The sequence below is a fragment of the Squalius cephalus genome (genome assembly GCF_949319135.1).
Source record: "Squalius cephalus genome assembly, chromosome: 3".
In the NCBI taxonomy this organism is placed as follows: domain Eukaryota; kingdom Metazoa; phylum Chordata; class Actinopteri; order Cypriniformes; family Leuciscidae; genus Squalius; species Squalius cephalus.
In genome coordinates, this window is record NC_137124.1 from 56,607,108 (window position 1) to 56,631,824 (window position 24,717).

Consider the following 24,717-nt stretch of genomic DNA (forward strand, 5'->3'; position numbering starts at 1 on the left):
TGTAGGTAATCAACTGGGAAAGTTTCATGGTGATATCTGCTAGTTAAAAATGTTACCCTATTCACCTGTAGTGTCTCGCCTTAAAGGGTACATAACATGCACAGTTTCACCTAATCTCATGTTAATCTTGAGTACCTATAGAGTAGTAGTGCATCTTTAATATCTCCAAAAAGTGTTTAGTTTTATTATATTTATAAAAGAAAAATACAGCTTTCCGATTCTCTCCGGAAAAAGCCGAGGTCCTGGAGGCGGAGCTATAGAGTCAAGCGGTAGTGCTTGATTTCCAGCAAAAGACAGAAATCTGATCCAGTTGTACTTACATGAATGGGGTCTTTTATCACTGGGACCGCTCCACGTTTTAATAGCAAACGATTTGCAAATCCAGCGTCGACCTGGGCCTTGTTAATAAAACATTCGTCACTGAAATGACCAGAACACACAACCGCACTTGGTACACTCCGTTGCTGCCCCGGAAAAACAAACTGCATCTACTGTTCCTGTAACACTGGGTTCTTTGGAAAGCTGAACATGGTAAGCTTTCCCTCACATCCAAAAACACACTTTTTTGGAGACATTCTTGAACAAATCCTATGCAGCGCTGGCTGCCGATGATTTCCTGTTGATGTGCGCGGTCTCGTTCTCCTCTGGTCGACGTGTGCGCGGGCGCGCTTTTCCGAGAGAAATGCTCATATAAGGAGTTCCACTCTCATCTACGTCATTAGATCCACGATCGAAAAAAACCAGCGGAAACTTGTACCAACCCGGAAGTAAGATTTTCGGCACAGAAATTCTCCGTTATTCGTCCAAAATATTTTTTTTAAACTTTGGCCATGTTTAGCATGAGAATCCATCTCTTTAACACTGTAAACAACTCTGAATACATGAAACACCATTGTACCCCCCCTTTAAGAAAACATCTTCATCAGTTTCACAACACATTTGTGCTCCAAATACTTACAACACAACCAAATACAGAAACGTGCTGTAAATAGCACAGACCACAACGGAAACGTTTCCAGGGGACCCCAATAAGTGACGAACCCGGGTGTTTTTCTATTTGCAAGTGTTTTCTTCAGTTGCAGCACGTTGAGCTCTCTTGGCCAGCACCGAGTGTACAATATAGGCCCCGATATACTCACAGTGAAGTTCTTTTTCATTCTTCGTTTAGGGGTAAAATGAATACTTTTATAGAATATCCCACACTGCTGAGAGCGGTGTATATTTAATATACAAGAATATTTACATATTAATTTTGATGAATATGTAAATATGTGCTACGCACTTTCTTCTCAATAAAAAAAGAAAAAAACAACTAAAATGACAGCGGTGAGAAAACAGCAGTTCAGAAAGCATCCGATGTGGATGTTTGCACCAGATCTGCAGTTCAACTCTCCAATCACATCACGTTTATTTATATAGCACTTTATGCAATAGATTGCTTAAAATCAAGCAGCTTTACAGTATTAAACATGAAAAACAGTGTCAGTTTCTTATTCAAGTAGAATTACAACTTCAGTTTCTGCTATAAAGCGGCTCTCAAGTGTTTATGATTTTACTTACTGAACAAAAGAAAAGAACCAGAGAAGATTTCCATGTAGAAGGCGGAGCCTCAGAGCCACACCCACCTATTACATCATCGCCACAGACCAATGGTAGGTCAAAGGTGTTTAACAGCCAGAGTGAACTTTTACAGACAGTTCAAACTCCTGAAACGAACTTTTGGCCTGATTTTGTTCTAAATTACGTCACACCGGTTCGTTCTTTGATTTCGCTTGATGTATATTGGGGCCTTTAGTTGTGTAAAGTGTGTACCAGAATTTCAACAACACAACGCGGTCTTCAAAACCGTCCCATAATATCCAAGGACAGTGACTGGTTGATTGTGTATTGTACTCTGTGTTTAATAAAGCTTGTGTTTGGTGTGGACAGGAATCAGCAGTCTCCTCGGCAGTGGCGTTTACACTGAGGCTTACCCTTTACACGATGTGAGTCACGTCATATTTTACTCCTTTTTTACATCTTTCCAATTCTCTTCAGTTGATTTGTTCTATTTCTTGTGTTGATTTAATTATTTTAATTACAGGGAGATATTGACGGTGTACATGCTGAAACAAATGACAGAAAGGTAAAATACATTTTTAAATATACTAGAATACATACTCAAATCTTGCACTTGTATTTTAATTTCACACTGATTCTTGCAACAAAACGTTCAGAACCGTTAAAATCATTTGATTTCAATATATTAACATTTTTTATATTGTATAGAATCATATATATAAAAAATCGGGGTTATTAAAGTTAGAACTTATTTTATTTCAATAGTTGCCAAGGCAATATTTCTCATTTTTATTTTGTTTAATGTGGTGTGCTAAAATTAAAACTACAATACAATTAATAAAAACTATATATTATAGACATATTAAAAATAACAAAAACACACATCAAAATTAAAGCTTTAACTAAAATGAAAATGAAAAGTATATAAAAAACTATCCAAATTATTCATAAAAACTATAATAGTATCTCAATGATAGTAAAAAAAAAAAAAAAAAAATATATATATATATATATATATATATATATATATATATATATATATATATATATATATATATATTATATATTATATGCCTTTTAATTAATTTTAATGTTGTAGTTAATTTTGTAATATAACTTTCTCAATTCATTCTTAATTGTAATAGATTTCTAGTTTTCTCATTTGGCAATAGTTATATAAATATGTCTGTCAATATACACATTTTTGTTTCTACCAGGACGGACATTTCGTGTGTATAACAGGACATTTCCCCCAAACACAAAAAAATATTTCGTAACATTTTTAACAGGTTAATCAGAAATAATTTTATTCTATAGCCTGTTTTGTCTTGAAATCTCAGTGAAACATCTCAAGCACGATAACCTAAAACACCAAGCTTCCTTTGGAGATAATGTGTCCGTAATTCAGAGGATCTGAATGCCCCGAATGGAGCCGGCGGTGAGGTTTCCAGCAATATTCAATAGGCTATAAAAAATAATGAGGATTTCAATGTTGGTCTTCACTTTACCATCTGTAGCGGGAAGAGATGCTATCATTGAATCTGTTCTCCAAAACTGGTTTTATCACACATTTATTTTCACCAGTGTAGACTGTTTTATGGCATGCTCTAAAAAATCGGCTCATTGAATCACATATTGACCACTTGATATAACTAAACACCATAAATGGGCTCCAGGATCTAGACCTATAGCTTTAATAGCGGAGACCTGGTGGGACTCTGGACTCGCCTGCAGAAAAACCTCCAATAACTGTCAGGTCACCAAGGCAACAGGATCATTTCCCACGTCAGCCATCTGTGATCCGCACTCCTGCAGGCGCACTGTTGAGTCTTAGTGGGCAGTGGAGCCCTTCTCTAAATAATTCAGCACCGCTATTTTCAAGAACTGAAAAAGAGTAAATGTTTCAGTCTTTTCACAACAAACCTTGCGGTCCCTTGGAGAGAGTTGGAGTTTTGGGGCTTGTCGTGTGTTGATGACACACTGTGTGTTATGGTGCGTTCGAGTCATCTCGTAAAGATCGTATTTACGAGTTGAACGCACATGAACGCCACCACAATGTCGTAAATACGAGTGGGAAGCTCAGGATTTTCTTTAAGCCGCGATCTTTACGAGTTGTGTGCGTGTCAGTGAGAAACATGACGGAATACCACAATACACAATACAATACAATACCACAATACTAGGTATTTAGCAGTGATAATGTCAGGCTTTTCTATTTACAGCGAATTAAGCTAATTGCCTGCACAGAATATGATGGCGTTATAATATAACAATATAATATCGTTAGCCTCATAGCATAATTGCCTAAGTATATTTGAAAAAAAAATGACTTAGGCAATTATGCTATGACAACATGTAATGATAATGTTTGCAGTGGAAACATAACATAATTAAAAACATAAAAAAGCAAAGAACACCTGATGCACATTTCTCTGTTCTTCATTTTGGAGTGGAGTTGATTCCACTCTTAAAACATGTTTTTTTTTTTTTTACGTTTTTTTTTTTATTATATACTGTATACACATTTAAAAAGCTTGCCTTTTTTTCTTTAGCAAATGCACCAAAAATATGTGAAGTGTGGTTTTGTTGAGCTGTTTTTATGCTCCCACCAATGATGGCTTATTTATTCATTCAATCACATATTTTTCCAGACTCTGTCTCATGTGATTTCTATTATTGAAGCATACAAGCGTGAGCAACAAAGGCTCTGTTTACTCCTGGTATTAAGATGCGTTTTGGTCGATCGGATCACAAGTAGACGACGGAGACGCATTCCTGTTTACACCTGGTGTTTTAATCCGTCTCTTTTGTCCACTTTAACCACTTCTGTCCTGATTTCTTCGAGGGGAGAGTCTATGGACGGGTAAATTAATGGGCTTTTTCAGAGCCTTAGATCTAATGGACCAAATAAGCTCACGCAATTTACATATAAACGCGACCAGAGACGACAGAAAAACAACAGAGCATCAGCTTTAGTTTCTGCTCTGACAGCCTCAAGACCAGCCGAACACTGTGAGTGTGTGTTAGAAATCAGGAATGGTGAGAGAACATTGTGTTTGGTACGTTTTTCATCTTCAAACCAAACTTGAGTCTCCAGCCGACAGTTTAAATCCCGTCTGGATAGAGCTCTTCCCATAATGTTCCCGCATTAGATCAGTAGACGGAGAGAAGACGGTGTTTTGTGGCTGTTCGGACACATTCGACCACATTTTACACTACGAAAAAAGGAATGTGTTTTGAACTAACTCTGGAAATGGACAATACCCAAAAACTTTTAGACCCCGTTTACACCCGTATTTAGCCTCGTCCATATGTGATTGATCGACCAAAACGCTTCTTAATACCATAGACTGTAAAAAAAGATGGACGACGCCCCTTCGCTCTCTTCCATTGGTGAGAACCATAGACAGTAAAAGAAATGGACACAGCGACCCCATTGGATTCAACGGAGAAAAGTGATGGCTCACTTCCTGGGGGTCCAGCGTACTGCGCAGACTCAAACTGAGCTTGACGACGTAGATGTGACGTGAGCAACCTGTCTGTCTTCTAGTAGCTGTGCCGAGAGAAATCTGAATCATTCCCTTCCGAAACTTGCAGAGACGGAGAGCGTGAGTAGGAGGTGTCCATGAGCTGGAGCAGGAGCAACTTTTGCTAAGTATTCTGATTAATTATTTTGTCATTTTGCCTCCACGTCCCCCCGATTGACCGTGAGCTTCTCCTCCTGTCCATACGGTAATCTCTCTACTGTGCGACAGAGAGTCGCGTGATTATGACGCAATCGTTAGCCTACTTTTACAAAAACTGCTTCTACAGGGCCATAATGTAAGACACAAGGTAATGGAGTCTTTTATACATTTTCGTGTTTCTTTAGAAATAAATAACGGACAAATGGAGTCTTTAAACGCCTCAGATGTAAAGTTATTCACTGTGAAAGTGACACCAAAATGAATGGGAGTCAATGGAATGCTAACAGCAGGTGAGGGTCCGCTAATCAATGGCGGCGCCCGGGGAAGCTTCAGTGTTTTCCGAAACATTGGCCCCCTGGTGAGAACTGAAGCCGCCAGTGTCCCGATATGGCGCTGACATCTTGGGGCTTGAGTCTGTGCAGTAGCGATCTCGGGACCAGACCTGCAGTGAGCAGGAAGTAAAGCCGCGAAATCAACGCTCCGCCCTCACTCTCGCAGAAATCACTCTCCCTGAGTGCACTTTTTTTTTTAAATGATTGCAGTACGACAAGAGGCTTGTTAAAATAAAGTAAATACAATCTCCTCAGTCCTCCGAAGATCCCGAAAAAAATGTCCGTTGGTGCTTCAGTGACTACTTCGCTCAGAGAACCTGTCAATCACAGCTGTCAATCATGACGTCACACCACCGTTTTTATAGCATCACGTAACTAACTAAAAACCAACTTATTTTTGAAACAGGCACTTGAACTTACATCAGCGTGATAAAAACGACAGCAAACGAAAGAAACCACCTTCGGAAAAAAGATATTTGAAGTGTAATTTAATTTAGTTGGTCTCACATCCCGTTGAATAACACAGGGAGGCGGGGCTTATGACCTATACTAGGACCAGTCACCGGGGGGCGATCCAGACGTTTTGGCTTCACTTTTCAGGGCTTGTGCGGCACGCTTGATCAATACCAGGTGTAAACAGAGCCCAAAGTCTTACAAAATGTCTTTAGAGTTCACTTCTCTCACAGGTTTGCATTTTATAGCACATAAAGAATACATTTAGTTCACCCAAAAAATGAAAATTCTGTCATCAATTACTCACCCTCATTAGAGCTTTTCACACTGTGCTTAACCCCGGGTGAAGGAACGTTTCCCACTTGTAATGAAGAAGCGGGGTTAGCAACACTTTATACCTGGAGTTATGATTGAGCTGCCATTATTTTTTCATTTTAATGCATGCAATGATGAATTGCAGTGTGCATTTGTGGGAAACTTTGATGCTTTGATGTAACAACTACAACGGCAAAATATCACATGTTTATTACACATAAAAAAAAAAAAAAATTAATATACATGATACTGGGAAAATGGCCAGTAGCTCCGTTTGTTGATCCATCTGTGAACTGATACTACTGTAATATTTCTTAAAATAACGTGCATATCAAGGTTAGGCTTTTTTTTTTTTACATTTCTACATTGCTTCAAAAATATGTAAAAAGTATTTTATTTGTCACCACTGGCTATTGTTATTGTAAAAAAACAACAACAAAAAAACAAATCAATGTACTAATGGTTGCATGCATGGAGGTGTAATGTATATTTGATTGAGTGATAACCGCTTGTTCCACCATTTTGACCCATTTGAGGCGATTTGTGGACAGTAAACATGATAGACAGGCACTTTTTGACTGTATTTTGCTGTTCCTTACACATTCATGGCATGCTTTAAGATCTCAATTTGAACTCAACAAGCTCAAGGGAAACAAAACAGACCCTTTCCGCTTCTAAAACATTATCCACTGGTATCGCTGTTGGATGTGTTATTAGTAGATTATTTGTCATATAATCTTAATGTTTACATTATATAACTATAACATTACATGCCTTCAGGCACACCGAATCGAAGTCATTACACTGAGAAATTAGTAACATGATGGGAGAGACAGGCTTCATTTGTCCTTTTCATCAGCTGTCACTGGATCAATCAGTTATTTCACCATTTCCATTAAAGCTCTAAGATGTGCACTCACACACGCTGCATGTATCGATATTCCAGAATGAATGTAATTTTAGTTCTGTCTTTGCAGATCTTGTATGAAGAGTGGGCGAGTTACAGCATATTCTACAAGTACCAGCCCATCGGACTGATCAGGTATAATATATATATATATATATACTATCTGATGCTGAATGCTGCCAGAGACAGGTTTGCCCGGGACTGGTATTATGAAGCAAGAGGAGAGATTATAGAAATACATTATACTGATATGCATTAATCAGATTGTCAAAAATCCTATTCAGACAGGATTTGTTTAAAGGGCACCTATTATGCAAAATTCACTTTTACAAGGTGTTTGAACATAAATGTGTGTTGGCAGTGTGTGAGCAAAACCACCCTAGAATGATAAAAATCCACCCAGTGTTTTTTTTTACAATCTCAATAAATCATAAGCACTGTCTCAGAACGAGCTGTTCTAGGATTCTATGCAGTGTGACGTAGAATTGCACAGGCCCCTCCCACGACTGTTGATTGACACTTCAGTTTGAGCCTAGACCCGCCCTGAGTGAGCTGGACACAGTCCGCCATTGTTTCGACGCTTGAGCCGCTGTAGACAAGAATGCCTCCTAAGCGATTGAGGTGTGTTGTTGTTGGATGTAAGAATGAACATAGCAGTCTTCATTTACTCTCGTTGTTACTCGAGGATGGATCTGTGCTGTTTGTGATCAAGCTTACACTCTCCGGAGCGACAGGCCTAACGTTACTGACCACGGCAGAGATGAAAGTCAGAGCGCGCACTTTATGACAGCTCTTCGAGTCATTTTATGGATATAAGGTTTACCAGGTTGTTAAGCACCCACTGTAAAGGTGTGTATATATATTTGTTTACTGTTAGTTGTAACGAGTGTTTTATGTACTTTGCTGTGTATGTTGTTGATAATGAAAGGGAGAGAGAGAGAGACAGTTTATGGATAAGACTTTAATGCGCACTTCTTATAACGTTACTGTGTTTATTCAGCTCTTACAGTGATTCTCTGGAGTAAAACTAACGCTCATCTTTTGTGTGATGTACAATAAACTTCACTGAACTCGTCAGTATATTTTGGTCATCATTCGGACAGGGTCTGCTACAGCAGGCTTGTATTAGTGGATAAAAGCAGATGACAAATAAGTTATAACCGTAATTAAACTAAACTATACCTGTTCTATGTCCATACAGCATATATTCTCTGGCTCTGTGGGCATTATTGTCCGACTCCGAGTCGAAATGAACACCGCAACTGAGAGTTTCTGTTCTGATATTATCAGATTAGATCAGGGTTCACCAATCCCGGTCCTGGAGGGCCGCTGTCCTGCAGAGTTTAGCTCCAACCCCAATTAAACACACCTGAACCAGCTAATCAAGGTCTCACTAGGCATACTAGACACTTTCAAACAGGTGTGTTGGAGCTAAACTCTGCAGGACAGCGGCCCTCCAGGACCGAGATTGGTGAACCCTGGATGAGATTGTCCTTGCTCTGAGCGCAAGCTCGTGAGGCTCCGCCCCCTGTGCGTGGAACCGCATCTCATTATCATTTAAAGGAGACACACTAAAACAGCGCGTTTTTCTGAGCCCCAAAAAATGACAATTTAAACATGCTGTAAAAAATGATCTGTTGGGTATTTTGAGCTAAAACTTCACATACACACTCTGGGGACATCAGAGACTTATTTTACATCTTGTGAAAAGAGTCATAATAGGTGCCCTTTAAAGGACACACTCGGTTTCGCATAGGATGAGCAATGTCTGCAGAAATGACCAAAACGTGTGTGTTTGCTGGACTTATGTACTGTTATTGTCATGACTGACCCATTGGAATGATGTCAATGACATGACGCTCATTTTTCATTCTGGATCTATTAATTTATTTTTAAAAATATATAAAAAATACAATTAATACATACAATGAATTGAATACACTTCTTCTATGATGAGCATGTTTTAATTTTCTGAATAAAAAAAAAAATATTTAGAGAATTATGAAGAGGGGCATACAGTTAAAAATGTCAAGGTAATACATTATTATTATTATTATATATTTATTTATTTGAATGAAAAAAAATATTATTTAAACAACTGCTTTACTGCCTATTGCAATTTTAATAGTATGTGGCGCAACCAATTATTATTATTATTACATAATTATTATTTTTTTACTTATGCCATTACTTAACATGACATTTTTAGAATCAACAAACCATTAACATTTGGCTTAGTCTTGCTCTCTCGTAGCCAGACCTTCATATTTTTTCTACTTTTCTGCTAGAATTTTTACTTGCCCTGACAAAATGTTCACTGGTCCCACCACAAGAAAGTAATAAACAAATAAAATAGGCCTAGTTATAGTCTTCGTTGTTTTTGACCCATAACCTTAATAAATAAGGCTGTGACACCAAAACCTACTAGCCTAACTCATAAATTTCAGCATATTTTTAAACTGTCATTTAATAAAATAAGAACAAACAATCAAATTACGAGCAATAGCACAAATACAATAGAACAAACATTCAAATAAATTAAACGCTGCTTTTCATGTTTTTCAGTGAAGTTTACCTGTTGTAATTTTCAGGTAGAGAAAATTATTAATCAAATATAAAATAGCATTACATAGTCTTCACTGTATAAATTAAATTAATCCTTATTAAAGTTATAAAAGTTATTCAGTCAAGAGCAGTGAGTGATTTTTTTTTTTTTTTTTTTTTGTCCTTTGTTGTTTGATTAACATTAAGCCAAAGACAGCAGCAGATTTATTAGGCTGATGTCACTTGCACGGATCCAATATACTGATGCACATGTGTTTTATTTCTCAACTGTTTATGTTTACTTAAGATATAACAGACTATCCCTCGTTTCACAGACAAGGCTTAAGATAGTTCCAGACTAAAATGCATGTTTGAGTTGTTTTAACTGAAAGCAACTTGCACTGATAAATGATAAAATAGGTCAGTGTCATTGTTTTTTCTCTAGATGCACACCAGTCATTTTTTTTCTAAGACACGTTTATAAAAGCTACTTAAATGGCCTAATTGAACTAAGGTCTAATCCTGGCTTAATCTAAGCCCTGTCTGTGAAACCAGGCCTATGTTTACTAGTATACTCGCCAAGACCAGCATTTTTTGACGTAATTTTGTGTGAAAATGTCTGTTCAAGTGCCAGACGACGTGAAAGAGATCTCAATTCAGCATTTGCACGCTGTCTGAGAAGTGGCTTTCGGGCTGTGCGCACACAACATTTCTCACACTATTGAATTGAGTTCTCTTTCGCGTCTTCTTGGGCTTGACTATTTAAATAGGCAAGGCTTAAAAACGTGCAAATGATAAACTCTCGTGATGCAGCACTGAGACAGTTGCAGCAACCATCCCGAGCGACAGTCGGGCCGTCCTTATTGTCAAGTTCTGAAGAGGATCTGTTTCTGATGTTTACTAGATAGTGATTTTAACTTATTTTGCTTTACTTCATTGCCCTAATTCCTCTTCTTTATTCTCTCTCAGGAAGTATTTTGGTGAGAAAGTGGGCCTGTACTTCGCCTGGCTGGGTGTGTATACTCAGATGCTAATCCCGGCAGCGGTTGTGGGTGTTATCGTGTTCCTGTACGGCTGTGCCACTGTGGACGACAACATTCCCAGGTCAACTTTGTCATTTATGTGATGGTTTATTAGGGGCCAAGCCCCGAAGGGACTGAGGCACCTATTGTATCTGTTAGTTTTCTTATTATTATTATTCTTCCGCCAGTGGAAGTCTATGGTAGCCCTATGAACCGTACATAGGAAAATGATGAAATTTGGCACAATTGTAGATATGACCATGAATAGTAATTGGACCAATTTTGGAGTCTGCAGGACCAACTCTATAGCGCCACCACCAGTTCAAAAATTCAACATTGAAACGGCTGTAACTTTTGAACCCTTTGATCCACAAAAATGAGACATAGTACACCTGATTGCTCTCATCATGCTGAACAATATCATGCATTAAGACTCAGCCCATTACAGTAGTAGCCATTTTGAAAAGTACAGTATTCCGTTTTTTCGCTACTCCTCCTTCAAAATTGGTCCAAAATTGTCCAACATTTGCTCAAATGATCTTCGGGCCGAGCCGCATAAAAGTACTGTCCCCGATTTTTTTTTATTCATCTCTGATCAAAAGTTATGACGTCGCAAAGTTAACAAGGTCGACCTAAAATTGGTTCAGCGGCTGTATCTCGGCCAAACTTTGGTGAATCAAAACAAAAATTGGTACGCTTCATCGGAAGCTTGATCTGAGGGTCCATGCAAAAGTTGGAAACAGTGACACCTACTGGTCGTGAGATATGAAAAATGGCTATTTTGGCCAATAACTTGTGAACGGTTTGTCAGAAAATTATAAACTTGGTGTCCTTGGAATTATAATTCCTTGGGTCATGACGAATCCGTGGATATCGATTTTGCCATGATGGGATGTACCACGTGTCTGCCATTTTGAAATTTGTCATAATTTGCAATATCTTTTAAACTATTTGAAATTTCTTCACCAAATTTGGTATGGATCGTCATTAGCATGGCCCGAAGGTACCTGAGAAGTTTGATCACAGTGCCACCTAGTGTTCCAGAGATATCATTGTTTTTTGAAAAAACACTTATAACTTTTGCTAACATTGCTTGAAATTTGATTTCTTTATGTCAATATATTCATTGGCTTATGCCGATTTCAACGATATCTCATACGTTATTTTTCAACAATGTGACTGGCCGCCATATTGGAGCGAATGTAAAACTCGCTACTCCTCCTTCAAAATTTGTCCAAAATTGTCTAAAATTTGCTCAAATGATCTTCGGACTGAGCCGCATAGAAATACTGTCCCCGATTTTTTTGCTATACTGGAAAAAAAAAAGTTACGATGTCGCAAATTTAACAAGGTCGACCCAAAATTGGTTCAGAGGCTGTAACTTGTGAACAGTTTGTCACAAAATCATAAAATTGGTGTCTATCGATTCCTTGCGTCATGTTGAATCCGAGGATATCTATTTTGCCAGGATTGGATGTACCACATCATAAGCCATAAGTTATATTAGCATTAAGCTAGCTTAGCATGCTAATCTTGTTAACTTGCTTTTGTGTGCTCATTCTTACACTGAAGCCTCTCCTCTGCAGCTTTGCATTTCACATCCTCTGAGTGACGCAATGTGCTAAACCACGTGTCATGAATCCCTAACCATTCTGGTCGTGGGTTCGAGTCCTGTGTGGGACAACTTTAAAATTTTGTATAAAGTTGTCATTTCAATTCCTTCTGGCTCTGCACTGCTGTTGGTGCTTAAATGCTCGCTGCGCTGCTGTGCTTATAGTGCTTGCTGTGCTTGATGTACATTTACATGTATATTTAATTTCTGATGTTTTGTTCTTCCGGCTCCGCACTGCTGTTGGTGCTTAAATGCTTGCTGCGCTGCAGTGCTTACAGTACTTGCTGTGTTGCTGTGCATGATGTGCTGGCTGTGCTTGATGTGCTTGTTGTGCACCATACTTGTTCTGCTTGCGGTGCGTTTAAGGTCTTGGCCCCTGTATTGCTGCTTGCAGCTATATTTTGGATTGTTTTTGTACACAATGTGCTAACTAGCATTTGGCCCCTCCCTAAACCACTGACAGCTTTGTACATTCATTTTCTGCCTTTTAATTATGTAGAATTAGTTTGTGTGTGTCACATACTTTTGATTGACGTATTCTTATCTGTGTCATGGAGTTTAAACACATTCCACTGGCACTGGAAACAAGTCTCAACAGTGTCTCCAGACAGCAGTGTGTACTCTTTTGCAATGCCTTTGAACTTTGTGTGAAGATTTTCTAAAGAAGAATATGCCTAGGCATTTCTGAAAGAAACCACTGCTGCACTTTGCAAGAAAACGTCTGGATGCTGAAGTGCGTTGCAATTAGGGAGTTTAGAGTGGGTTTGAAATGCTGCGGCTGTAATGGACTGTAATGTAGTGTATAATGAGAGTGACTCAGTGTTCGCTGGCTGTCTCACGACGACGTTCATTAATTCCACAGATGCCACTGCTGAAAACAAGCTGTTCCAAAACCTAGTGCGATGCCTACCTAGGCACAAAACAGTGTATGTGTATGTGTTTGTGAGTAATTAATTGGGTAATACATTTGCTCTCTATTGGCTGATATTTGTGTGTGTATATACAGTACCAGTCAAAAGTTTGGAAACATTACTATTTTTAATGTTTTTGAAAGAAGTCTCTTATGCTCATCAAGCCTGCAGTTAAAAAAAAAACAAAAAAAACAAACAAAACAAAAAAAAAAACAGTAATATTATGAATTATTATTACAATTTAAAATAATGGTTCTCTTTTTTAATATACTTTAAAATGTCATTTATTTTTGTGATGCAAAGCTGAATTTTCATCAGCAAGTACTCCAGTCTTTGGTGTCTTATGATCCTTCAGAAATCATTCTAATATGCTGATTTATGATCAATGTTGGAAACAGTTGTGCTGCTTAATATTTTTTTTATAACCTGAGATACTTTTTTCAGGATTATTTGATGAATAAAAAGTTAAAAAGAACTGTATTTATTTAGAATAGAAATCTTTTGTAACAATATACACTACCGTTCAAAAGTTTGGGAACAATAACTATTTTTTTTTTAAGAAATTAGTACTTTAATTCCACAAGGATGCGTTAAATTGATAAAAGGTGATGGTAACGATTTATATTTAGGGGTTCAAGCATGAAATGCTGAAACCCTATTGTAATTGTAAGGATTCGTAAAACGCATCGTGCAGGCCAAACCGTAAGGCCTAGAGTCTTGAAACCTGGCCAGATGGTAGGCCTCAATTTGGGGACAACCTATCAGAGTATGACCCCGATTGGCCCATAGGTGGCGCTACAGCAACCAAAAGTTCAAAATTGCTCATAACTCTTAGACCCTTTGTCCCAGGCTCAAGTGTCTTACATCGTTGGAATCCTTGGCTCAAGGCGGACAAAATGGCTATCTCCGATTTTGATGTAGGCAGGGGAAATTTTCTGCTATGTCGAATTTTGTCCAAAACCTACTTTTGCGAACTAGTCCCTGGTTTTTCGCCCGATCGGAACCAAACCAGTCTAGGACAATTCTCTGGACTCTCTAGATCAATAATTATCGAAAAAAAGTTGAACTTTGGCATTTGGGTGGCTGTAACAGGGTCATTTAGAAAAGGGGCGGGGCAAAATACACTAAAAAGCCTATAAATCCCAAATGAAAACTCAGAACTTCACAAAAATTGATGAGCATATGTGTCATAACATGATGAGGAAGCATGCCGAGTTTCATGCAGATCGGACCCTAGGTGACGCTATAAATGGCAAAAAGCTTCCATTCTTATTAGGGGTTCAAGCATGAAATGCTGAAACCCTATTGTAATTGTAAGGATTCGTAAAACGCATCGTGCAGGCCAAACCGTAAGGCCTAGAGTCTTGAAACCTGGCCAGATGGTAGGCCTCAATTTGGGGACAACCTATCAGAGTATGACCCCGATTGGCCCATAGGTGGCGCTACAGCAACCAAAAGTTCAAAATTGCTCATAACTCTTAGACCCTTTGTCCCAGGCTCAAGTGTCTTACATCGTTGGAATCCTTGGCTCAAGGCGGACAAAATGGCTATCTCCGATTTTGATGTAGGCAGGGGAAATTTTCTGCTATGTCGAATTTTGTCCAAAACCTACTTTTGCGAACTAGTCCCTGGTTTTTCGCCCGATCGGAACCAAACCAGTCTAGGACAATTCTCTGGACTCTCTAGATCAATAATTATCGAAAAAAAGTTGAACTTTGGCATTTGGGTGGCTGTAACAGGGTCATTTAGAAAAGGGGCGGGGCAAAATACACTAAAAAGCCTATAAATCCCAAATGAAAACTCAGAACTTCACAAAAATTGATGAGCATATGTGTCATAACATGATGAGGAAGCATGCCGAGTTTCATGCAGATCGGACCCTAGGTGACGCTATAAATGGCAAAAAGCTTCCATTCTTATTAGGGGTTCAAGCATGAAATGCTGAAACCCTATTGTAATTGTAAGGATTCGTAAAACGCATCGTGCAGGCCAAACCGTAAGGCCTAGAGTCTTGAAACCTGGCCAGATGGTAGGCCTCAATTTGGGGACAACCTATCAGAGTATGACCCCGATTGGCCCATAGGTGGCGCTACAGCAACCAAAAGTTCAAAATTGCTCATAACTCTTAGACCCTTTGTCCCAGGCTCAAGTGTCTTACATCGTTGGAATCCTTGGCTCAAGGCGGACAAAAAGGCTATCTCCGATTTGCTCACCCTTCAGGCGTCAATTTCGAGTAAATTGAGGTTTTTTGAAAAACCTACTTTTGCGAACTACTCCTAGGTTTTTAGCCTGATTGGAACCAAACCACTGCAGAAATATTCTCTGGACAGTGACTATCAATAATCATCAAAAAAAAATCTTAATTTAAATTCCCGGTCACTAAGGGGAACCAAAATGTTTGAAGGCACCACAGCCACTTTTACTAAAACAATTATAACTTGTAAACGGAAAGAGATATTTTTGCTAAACTCGGGACACATTTTCATTAGCTCAATCTTAGGTCATTTGATTAAAAATCGCGACAATTGGCCACTTGGTGGCGCTATAACAGGGAAAAATGTCATGAAAATGGCTATAAACGCATACAACCATTAGTCCCTTGAAATCCTGAATCCTTCCTGAGTCCAACGATACCAAACATGCCAGGTTTCGCCTTATAGTTTATGTATCATTGTCATTTAGCACTTTAAAAACTTGCAATTATCTTCGAAACCATTAGTCCGATCGTGACAAAAACACCACAGGAAATTTGAAAACATAGGTCAATAGCTAAACAATAACACCCAAATGTCAAAATTATGATTGGAACTGAAAAAAAAAAAACACCCGACACCCGTGAGATATTTGGCATGCTAAATATCTGGACCTGTCGGCGATTCAAAATCTGCTGTGTGAAAAGTGTTCTGACTGAAAACTACATTGGCGATGACCGACAGCCAATGAGAGAGCAAGATACAAAGCAGCGGGGAGTTCGGGGAGGAGTTATAGACCAGAATATAAGTATTTTAATAGATATATTTACAATTATATCAAACAGAAACAAAGCACAAACATTTGCTTGACCAGCAGCAACAGCAGCACACTGCAAAATGATTTATTTACCCACTCTCTTTGCAGAACACAGTCCTTGCTCCCCTCGTCTTCCTAACCATTTCCTCCTGCATAAACTCTTTATTTTTCTCCTTTTTGCTGCAAATCAGCGCACAGACAAGTTGGATCTCAATATTCTTGCAGGCTATCCTTTTTAATAACAATTTCAGTCTTGCGAGAGCTCCGGTCTTGCACGCGTGATCTCACGTTGTTTCCTTGTCACATCTCGCGTGTCTTTGATTGTGAAACGTAGTTTGCGTGCCAGACAGAGCTGTCGGCGATTCTTCCTATTGTAAAGTCATGCAGTGTGAAACCTTCTGTCGCCAATCCATCGTGCAGTTTGAACACAGCAGCGACTGAATCCTGGCCTAGATAGTCATGCAGTGTGAAAAGAACAGTGACCCGACTACTTTGTCATAAAAGCATTTTGAGATGCAAATACATTTAACCACGTTAGACGGAGTCGCTCACAGCCGCATATGCTCAAGCACTCTTCGCAAAGCGCGTGAGTATTTAAAATTAAAAGCAGCTTCTGTCTTTGATTTTCATATTTTTAATATATAAGCCAACTGCATTCCAAAAGACACATGATGTCTTCGTAGAGCATTTGTAAGGAAAATACCGGCAAGCGACACCGCACACTACAAGAGTAACATCAAGCAAAGCACGCGTATCATAGCGCATCTTGTGCAATGCAGTCCGCGAATATCCTTGTAATTCGCTTCAACTTTTCCGAACTTTATGAATGATTATTTTTTGGAAGGTTTGAGTGGTGTTGTGTGTGTGTGTGTGTGTGTGTGTGTGTGTGTGTGCAGGGGTGTAGTTTGTGGGGGGGTTGGGGGGAGATAATCCCCCCCCCCCAATATTTAAATCTATGCATTACAACCCCCCCAATATTTCTACCATGATCACATGAAAAATATGCAGACCCAAACTTCAACCTCCCCAATGTTCAAACCAAATCTACGCCCTTCTTTGTGTGTGTGTGTGTGTGTGTGTGTGTGTGTGTGTGTGTGTGTGTCAGACAGAGGAATTATAAGCAAGCAGAATATGGTTGTTTATAAAGCACACGCAGCATCATCACGTATCTGTGTTTAAAACTAAGCTCAGACTCGATTCTGAAATGATCTGAATAGATAGAGAATCGTTGGAGAGAATCTATAACACAATATCACATAAAGGTCTATATGCGTAGTGTGCCAAGTTGATGCTTTATCCGCAGTGCAGACTGCTTTACTTGCTCGCTGCTTTTGCGGTTAAAAAATCGCCTTTTATCACATCGCGATATTATTATCGCAAATGCAATTAATCATTCAGCCCTAAAAAGTACAGTTTTTTACAATAGAAATGTACTCGAAGTAAAAGTACCCACATTTAAATCTACTCTTAAAACTAAAATTTTACCAAAAAAATACTCAAGTAAATGTAATGAAGTAAATTTACTTCATTACTACCCACCTCTGATGGTAAATACCCTTAAACGTTAAAAGGGCGATACAATATTTCGCTTTCCTTGGACACTGCAACCTTTTTAATGAATATATATATGGCTTGACCTCAAAGACAGATGCAGATAATCGCACTCGCTCAGTCGATCTCTCTCATTCACTGTCTGATTCAAGAACTGTCTGTTTCAAGTCTGTTACAAATCACCATGATAAACATTCTTGTTATCATTATTAACTTATTTAAGATTCAATACACACGAAGTTCAAAACAAGCAGGGAAAAAAGAAAAAAATAAGAAAAACGTAAACATGCGAATATCGCAGTTGCTGCGGTTACTTGCATTCCTCTGCGGTTGGCTTGTCAGTTGCGCGATACTGCAATATTGCAAGACAACCCTAAAAGAATGTATAATTTTTTATTTTAAGTTATTTGGGTCAAGGTGAAAGAAACAGACGCAGTTGGTTTTGGGTTTTTCTTCACAAATTTTATTAAAACTGCAGAACTTCTCGAAGCTTCTCGAACAGCTTAGGCTGTTGAACCATTCATCCTAAAACAAATGAGTCAGTGATGTCTTTTCATTTACTAACTATCTATTGTTCTTATTTGTCATCTCATCTTTCTGAAACAAACTACGAAGAGAACCTTTTCACTTATAAATATAATTTTCTCTTTCAATCAGAACAAAATTGTTAACTATTTGCTCACCTGTTGCACCATTTCCTCCCCAGTAGATGTTCCTTGCTTCTGATTTAATTAGGCCCTACCGAATACTATAACTGGGTGTAGCACGTCAAGTCACGTTGCACACTACATGCTACACAGTGTTGTGGAAAAACGTTTTCCTCATCCAAAGTAGTAGACAACTACTTAATTGATGTCGCTGGTAAATGTAATGTTTTATCATCTGCATACATGACTGTCCACACACTTTAAAACAAGAGAAAGTTTATTGGTCTTAAACAACCACATTGCAATTGTTTCACATCTGAATAATTTCCAATATAAATAAATGTTGTCCCATGAGACAGTTAACATTTAAACCAATGTAGAGTATAAGTACATTTGTAACATTTCAGTTTATCCAGCTATAATTTATAAACCAGTACATAAAAAGCTGAGCTAAAAACTAACATAGCAGTATTGTTTATTTCAGTGGGTAAAAGCTTTCTAAATAAAACTTAATGTCTTAAATGCTTATGTGCTTAAATGCCTTAAACACCTTAAATGCTTGAACCCCGATAAATGCTGCTTGCAGCTTTAATGTTAGAAATGTTTTTATTTTGAATAAATGCTGTTTTTATGAATAAATGCTGTTAACGTTTTACTCATCAATGAATCCTGAAAAAAGTATTCCAAAAAAATATATTAAACAGCACAACTGTTTCCATCATTGATAATAACTGAGTATCAAATTATCATATTAGAATGATTTCTGAAGGATCATAAGACACCAAAGACTGGAGTACTTGCTGATGAAAATTCAGCTTTGCATCACAAAAATAAATTACATTTTAAAATATATTAAAAAAGAGAACCATTATTTTAAATTGTAATAATATTTCATAATATTACTGTTTTTTTTTGTTTTTTGTTTTTTTTTTAACTGCAGGCTTGATGAGCATAAGAGACTTCTTTCAAAAACATAAAAAATAGTAATGTTTCCAAACTTTTGACTGGTACTGTATAAACCCATTTCCAGAAAAGTTGGGACATTTTGTAAAATGCAGTAAAATCAAAAACCTGGGATTTGTTAATACTCTTTAACGTTTATTTAACTGACAAAAGTACAAAGTAAAGATCACTGTCAAACTTTTGATCACTGAACAAATGTGGGTTTTGATGGCTGCAACACACTCCAAAATTTGGGACATGTTTCCCACTGTCACATCACCCTTCCTTTTAACTCTTTCCCTGCCATTGACAGAAATTTTCATAATTTATGAGACCATGCTTCCCCTTATTTTATTTTTTTTTAATGATTGATTTTAGTATTTTATTTGTAATTTATTTAGACATTCTCATATTATATTACCATAATTATCTGGATATCACAACTATTTTAATTTGTATTTGTTTTTAATGACCCTTCCATTAAATCATCAAAATATGAGTAATTTTTTTTTATATATATTTTAAATATGAGGGAAGAACAAAACACTAAACTTGGTTAAGGTATTGATCTGACAAAATTATTTGGCAAAAAAAAAAGCAAACTACAGCTACTGTACAGGTTTTATTTTACTATGCAAAAAACAATGCATAGAAAAAAAAAAAACCTTTCTTTGCATGACAGCATGGGCAAAATATTGTTTCATTGCATTATTATAACCATTGACACCAAGCACAACTATGCAATATGCTCACAATATCCTTAACAAAATCACTTTTGGCCACTACTGTAGTATTTTATGATTTTATGCTTGTTAGAGTATCATGTAGCAACATGCAGAAGCCAAACTCTAATTGAAATCAATTGAGTTTCCTGTGCTTAATGTGAAGATCACTGTTTATAGAGTGCACTCAGTTTCATATTAGTTATTTTGTTGAGGATGCAAGTATCCTTAGGAGATACTTAAAGCCAAAGTATCTGCCTATTTTGACATCTAGGCGGCTCACTACGTATTGCAACAGAGATGAAGAATGCAGAATAATGCTTTTTCCTTTTAGACTGCAAAAATACAATTCGTTAATAGCTTTTCTTGGTGTCTGGAGATATGATACATTTCTGAAATCATTTTTTTTTTTTTTTTTTTTCCAGCATGGAGATCTGCGACGAGAGAAACAACATCACCATGTGCCCAATGTGTGACCGAGCCTGCAGCTACTGGAAACTGGTCACGGCTTGCGGGACGGCCAGGGCCAGCCACCTGTTCGACAACGCGGCCACCGTCTTCTTCGCCATCTTCATGGCACTGTGGGGTCAGCAGCTCCGTTCTCCTTTCATGTTCACACACACACGCTTTCTTGTTTCTGTACACCAACTGTTGTGTCCGTACATATTGAGGACAGATTTGATCTGGCAAATGTTGGAAGGGATTTGTGCCCTGGTTTTACACTTCTCTTTAAATCCCCCGTACTCATCCCCGCTCAGATGCTGAGCTTCTTAAAAAGCTGGTTATTTCAGCAAAAGCCCTAAATTTGCCTTTCCTGTTTTGATCCCCTGCAGTTACAGGCTTTGAGATGAAAAATGACACCCTATGACAAAGCTACTTGATAACTTGAGTCCACATTAACCCTCTGGTGCTGTTTTTATTATTAGTAGTAGTATTATTTTGAAATTATTGTACTATATTTTAGTTCAGTAATGTTTTTTATTTAATAATTTGTGGTACTAAATTATGTTTATGTAGTAGTTATAATCCATTTATTACACTTTTTTGAGCATAGACCTGAAAATGAAATTTCATAAATCTTGAATGCTTTGGAGCACAGACTTTTTGGTTTGGTTTGGTTTCTTTTTAAAGAAGAGACTTAGTATATTATTCCTGAAGTGAAACAAGTAAAAATAATATTTAAAAAAATTGTTAAAAAGTTAAAAGTTTAAGTTTATTGTTATGAACAATGCACACAAATACTACTTTAAATTGTTATATGAAATGTATATTTTTCAAAACATGTTTTATTCTTAAACTGTTAGAAATCAAAGCCATAAATCTAAACATAAATCTTGTGTTCCAAATTTGAGGTTGATATCTCAAAAATTTTGTTTGGGTGCAGTACCAAACATTTCCACTAGATGAAGTTCGTATCCCATTCATTTCCAATGGCGTAAATTTTGACCAGTGATTTTTTTTTTTTTTTTTTCGGGACCATTTAACCTTTTTGAATCATGTCCATGATTGGTGTGTGTGTGTGTGTGTGTCTGTGTGTGTGTGTGTGTTCACATAGCAAGTGCCAAAACCTTTACCAAGTTTCGTATCATTCTGATGAAGTAAAAAATTCAAAATAAACAAAATGTAAAAAAAATTATTCAAACCTTTATAAGTGAACCAAAAAGTGAATCGAGTGGAAAGAGAAACCGGTCCTGAAAGTGGTCTCAGGTCTCTTTTTAGTTCAAATTAGTTTTTTTCAGTCCACTTTTCATTCACACTGACCTAAAGTGAACTGTACTCGGATGACTTCCTCAGATGGTTTCGGTTTAGTTCTCATCAAATGAGTTCGTTGGGTTGACTGAGGTTGTTGGGAGCATTCACACTTTACCTAAAATTGTAAACCGGACTCAGACCCTTAAAACGAACCAAGTGTGAACACACTATTAAAATACAGATTCCAAAAAAAGGTTTTACAGCCCAATGCTATTGGAGAAACTGGCTCTTTAGAAAAACATCTGTGTACGAGTCCTTTCCAAAGTTATTTCACGACAAATATTTCACGAGCCTGGATGTATAAACAAAAAGACTTCACTTGTAGCTGCATAAACTGACATAAACAGCGCTGAGCCGATCCGTGTTTATTAATGTGGGTTTGTTGGTGAAGTTTACCTCTGTGTCCCACAGCCACCATGTTTATGGAGCACTGGAAGAGAAGGCAAATGAGGCTAAATTACATCTGGGACATGACAGGCTTTGAAGACACAGAGGTTAGTCACGCACACCAATGTTGACCAAGAAAACTGTCAATATATAAGACATGTTGATAAGATAATGATGTGGGTTTACTAACGATTTGAAGGCGTGTTATATTATTTTCTTGTAATGAGTTATTATCCTGAGGCTTGGGTGTAAAGAATTAAAGATGTCTGTTTTTTTTTATTATTGATTCAGTGCCATGAAGTCAAACTGTTTTTCACTGTTTTGTTTTTTTGTCCTGTTTTGTATAGGAGAAACAAAAGGTTTGGAATTGGTTCATTCATAGTATTAACTGAGTTTATTTCTTTCCTAACCTTACAGTTGCATTTTAGTACTAACAAATTCTTCACATCTTTAAAAGTCGTCTTCAAGCATTGTCGTCACATTCTTGCTTGTGTAAAGTATTTCACCAGCACTACCTATCGGTCTGTTGTTGTGGAGGTCTGGGAGATTCCTGTTCTCTCTTCCTCCGGCCTTACAGGTCAAAAGCTGCTCACTTTCCTTTCGGCAGTCACAGTCTTTCTGGGCTTGCCACTGTTTATGTGGATAAAATGAGGAGGTGGAACTAATAAAACCTAAAGCTGCTGATTGTGGAAAGGAATATGTTTTCAAGGTGCTGAGAGCTTTTGGTTTTAAGGATTATACTTTCACTGAACGTCTAATGTGTTGCTATTACCAGAATTTCTGTTCTAATCACTGATCATGCACATTGCTGCTTTTGGCTCCATAACCAGTTATCTCTTTCCACTTTTTTTAATTTACTTTTTAATTTTTTAACTGGTTTAATTCCTGTACTGTACGTGTTATGCATTGCTTTCTCTGTTCTTCCCAGAGTCATCCTAGAGCAGAGTATGAGTTCCATGTCATGAAGAAGTCCTTGAAGAAAGAGAAATCTCCAAAGGTAGGTCTTTGTGAATCTACAGATGACCATTCATTCACTGATGCATATTGCAAATAGTAATGGCAATAACTTTCTCAAAAATCCAAGATATAATCTAATTGGCTGGCTTTGCACAATTTCTGGGTGTCAGGGTGATTTATATCTCCATCATAAAACAGGTATTTTCACATTTCAACAAACTTGTCACAAAGGCACAGTTTGGTCTTGTGTGTGTGTACATATATAAGACCAACTGTGTGTGTGTGTATAGTTTGTCATTGTTGATCAGTAGGCCCCTTGTCCAAGTGGGTAGTTCTTGGCTGGAATAATCTACAATGTGGACCAGACCATATGCTGATTAAAAAAAAAAGTGCATTTATTTGTGCTTGGCACAGCACAGGCAGTGCTGCTCTTACAATGTTTTGGTCTGTAGACTTATGCATGCCATCCTTGCTGTCATAGGGATGTCTGGATTATTGGGTTTTATGCTCAGTAGATGTTGACCTAGTTGCAGTATAAATGTTATGTGACAGGACAGCTGGAAGGCATGTCTAAGGGCTTGTTTTGCTCTGCTTGACCCTATCTGTCCCTTCGCAGGCCATAGCGTCTTGGACTATTGCCTAAGCTCCTGTTGCTAGATGTGTGTGTTAAGGTGTATGTTTTTAACTCGCATTTGACAATTTATGTCTTGTTCTAGACTGGAAATGTGAAGCTGACATGCACAGACAGAATGCCAGCTTACATGACCATTATCGTCATGATGGTTTTTTTGGTAAGACCTGATTCATTTATTAGATTTATTGTGGTATAATGCTATATTCTTTTGCAATAAATTGAATTATGCTAGACTTATTTAGTAGTTAAAGTGCTTTTTGTTCAACAACCAGTCAATTTATTTTAAATATGGGTGGCCATCACGCTGGAATCACACGAACAGCTGAATACAACTCACTTGATCTCATTAAGCCCCATATTATCAGACATTTTCTTGCAGAATAAAGAATACATTTACATCTGTGAAGAGTGTGTTTGGTGTTGGAAACCTAAAACATTGGCTTTTGCATGATCCTGCATCCAATTGGTGTGAGTAAATCATTAGATCATGATTAGAGTCACTTTTCTTATTGTGTGCATTTGTGTGCTCAATGCAGATCTTTGTGACCTTGGCCATCGTGTTTGGTGTGGTGCTATACAGGGTCTCCATTATGACTGCCCTGCACATGAGTTCCACTCCCACTTTCCGCACTAATATACGGGCTACCGTTAAAACCACCGGGGCTGTCATTAACCTTATCATCATCATCATCATGGATGAGGTCTATGGAGCAATTGCACGTTGGCTCACTATTATGGGTACGTCTGGTTATTGTTTTCAAGACATTTAGCTTG

The 24,717-nt window shown here is 37.7% G+C and overlaps 1 protein-coding gene across 4 annotated transcripts in view; it reads left to right on the plus strand.

The window, feature by feature from the left end:
- Positions 1–24,717, plus strand: part of ano1a (anoctamin 1, calcium activated chloride channel a) — a 76,291-nt gene that overhangs the window by 34,010 nt on the left and 17,564 nt on the right. For 3 of the 4 annotated variants that reach the window (XM_079868011.1, XM_079868010.1, XM_079868008.1), the window contains exons 8-16: positions 1,930–1,985; positions 2,084–2,125; positions 7,324–7,388; positions 10,767–10,901; positions 20,639–20,799; positions 22,377–22,468; positions 23,281–23,349; positions 24,026–24,100; positions 24,480–24,681. In XM_079868011.1, the coding sequence (XP_079724137.1) occupies positions 1,930–1,985; positions 2,084–2,125; positions 7,324–7,388; positions 10,767–10,901; positions 20,639–20,799; positions 22,377–22,468; positions 23,281–23,349; positions 24,026–24,100; positions 24,480–24,681 (897 nt within the window). The remainder of the gene's footprint in view (positions 1–1,929; positions 1,986–2,083; positions 2,126–7,323; positions 7,389–10,766; positions 10,902–20,638; positions 20,800–22,376; positions 22,469–23,280; positions 23,350–24,025; positions 24,101–24,479; positions 24,682–24,717) is intronic. The other variant, XM_079868009.1, reaches the window with a different exon arrangement.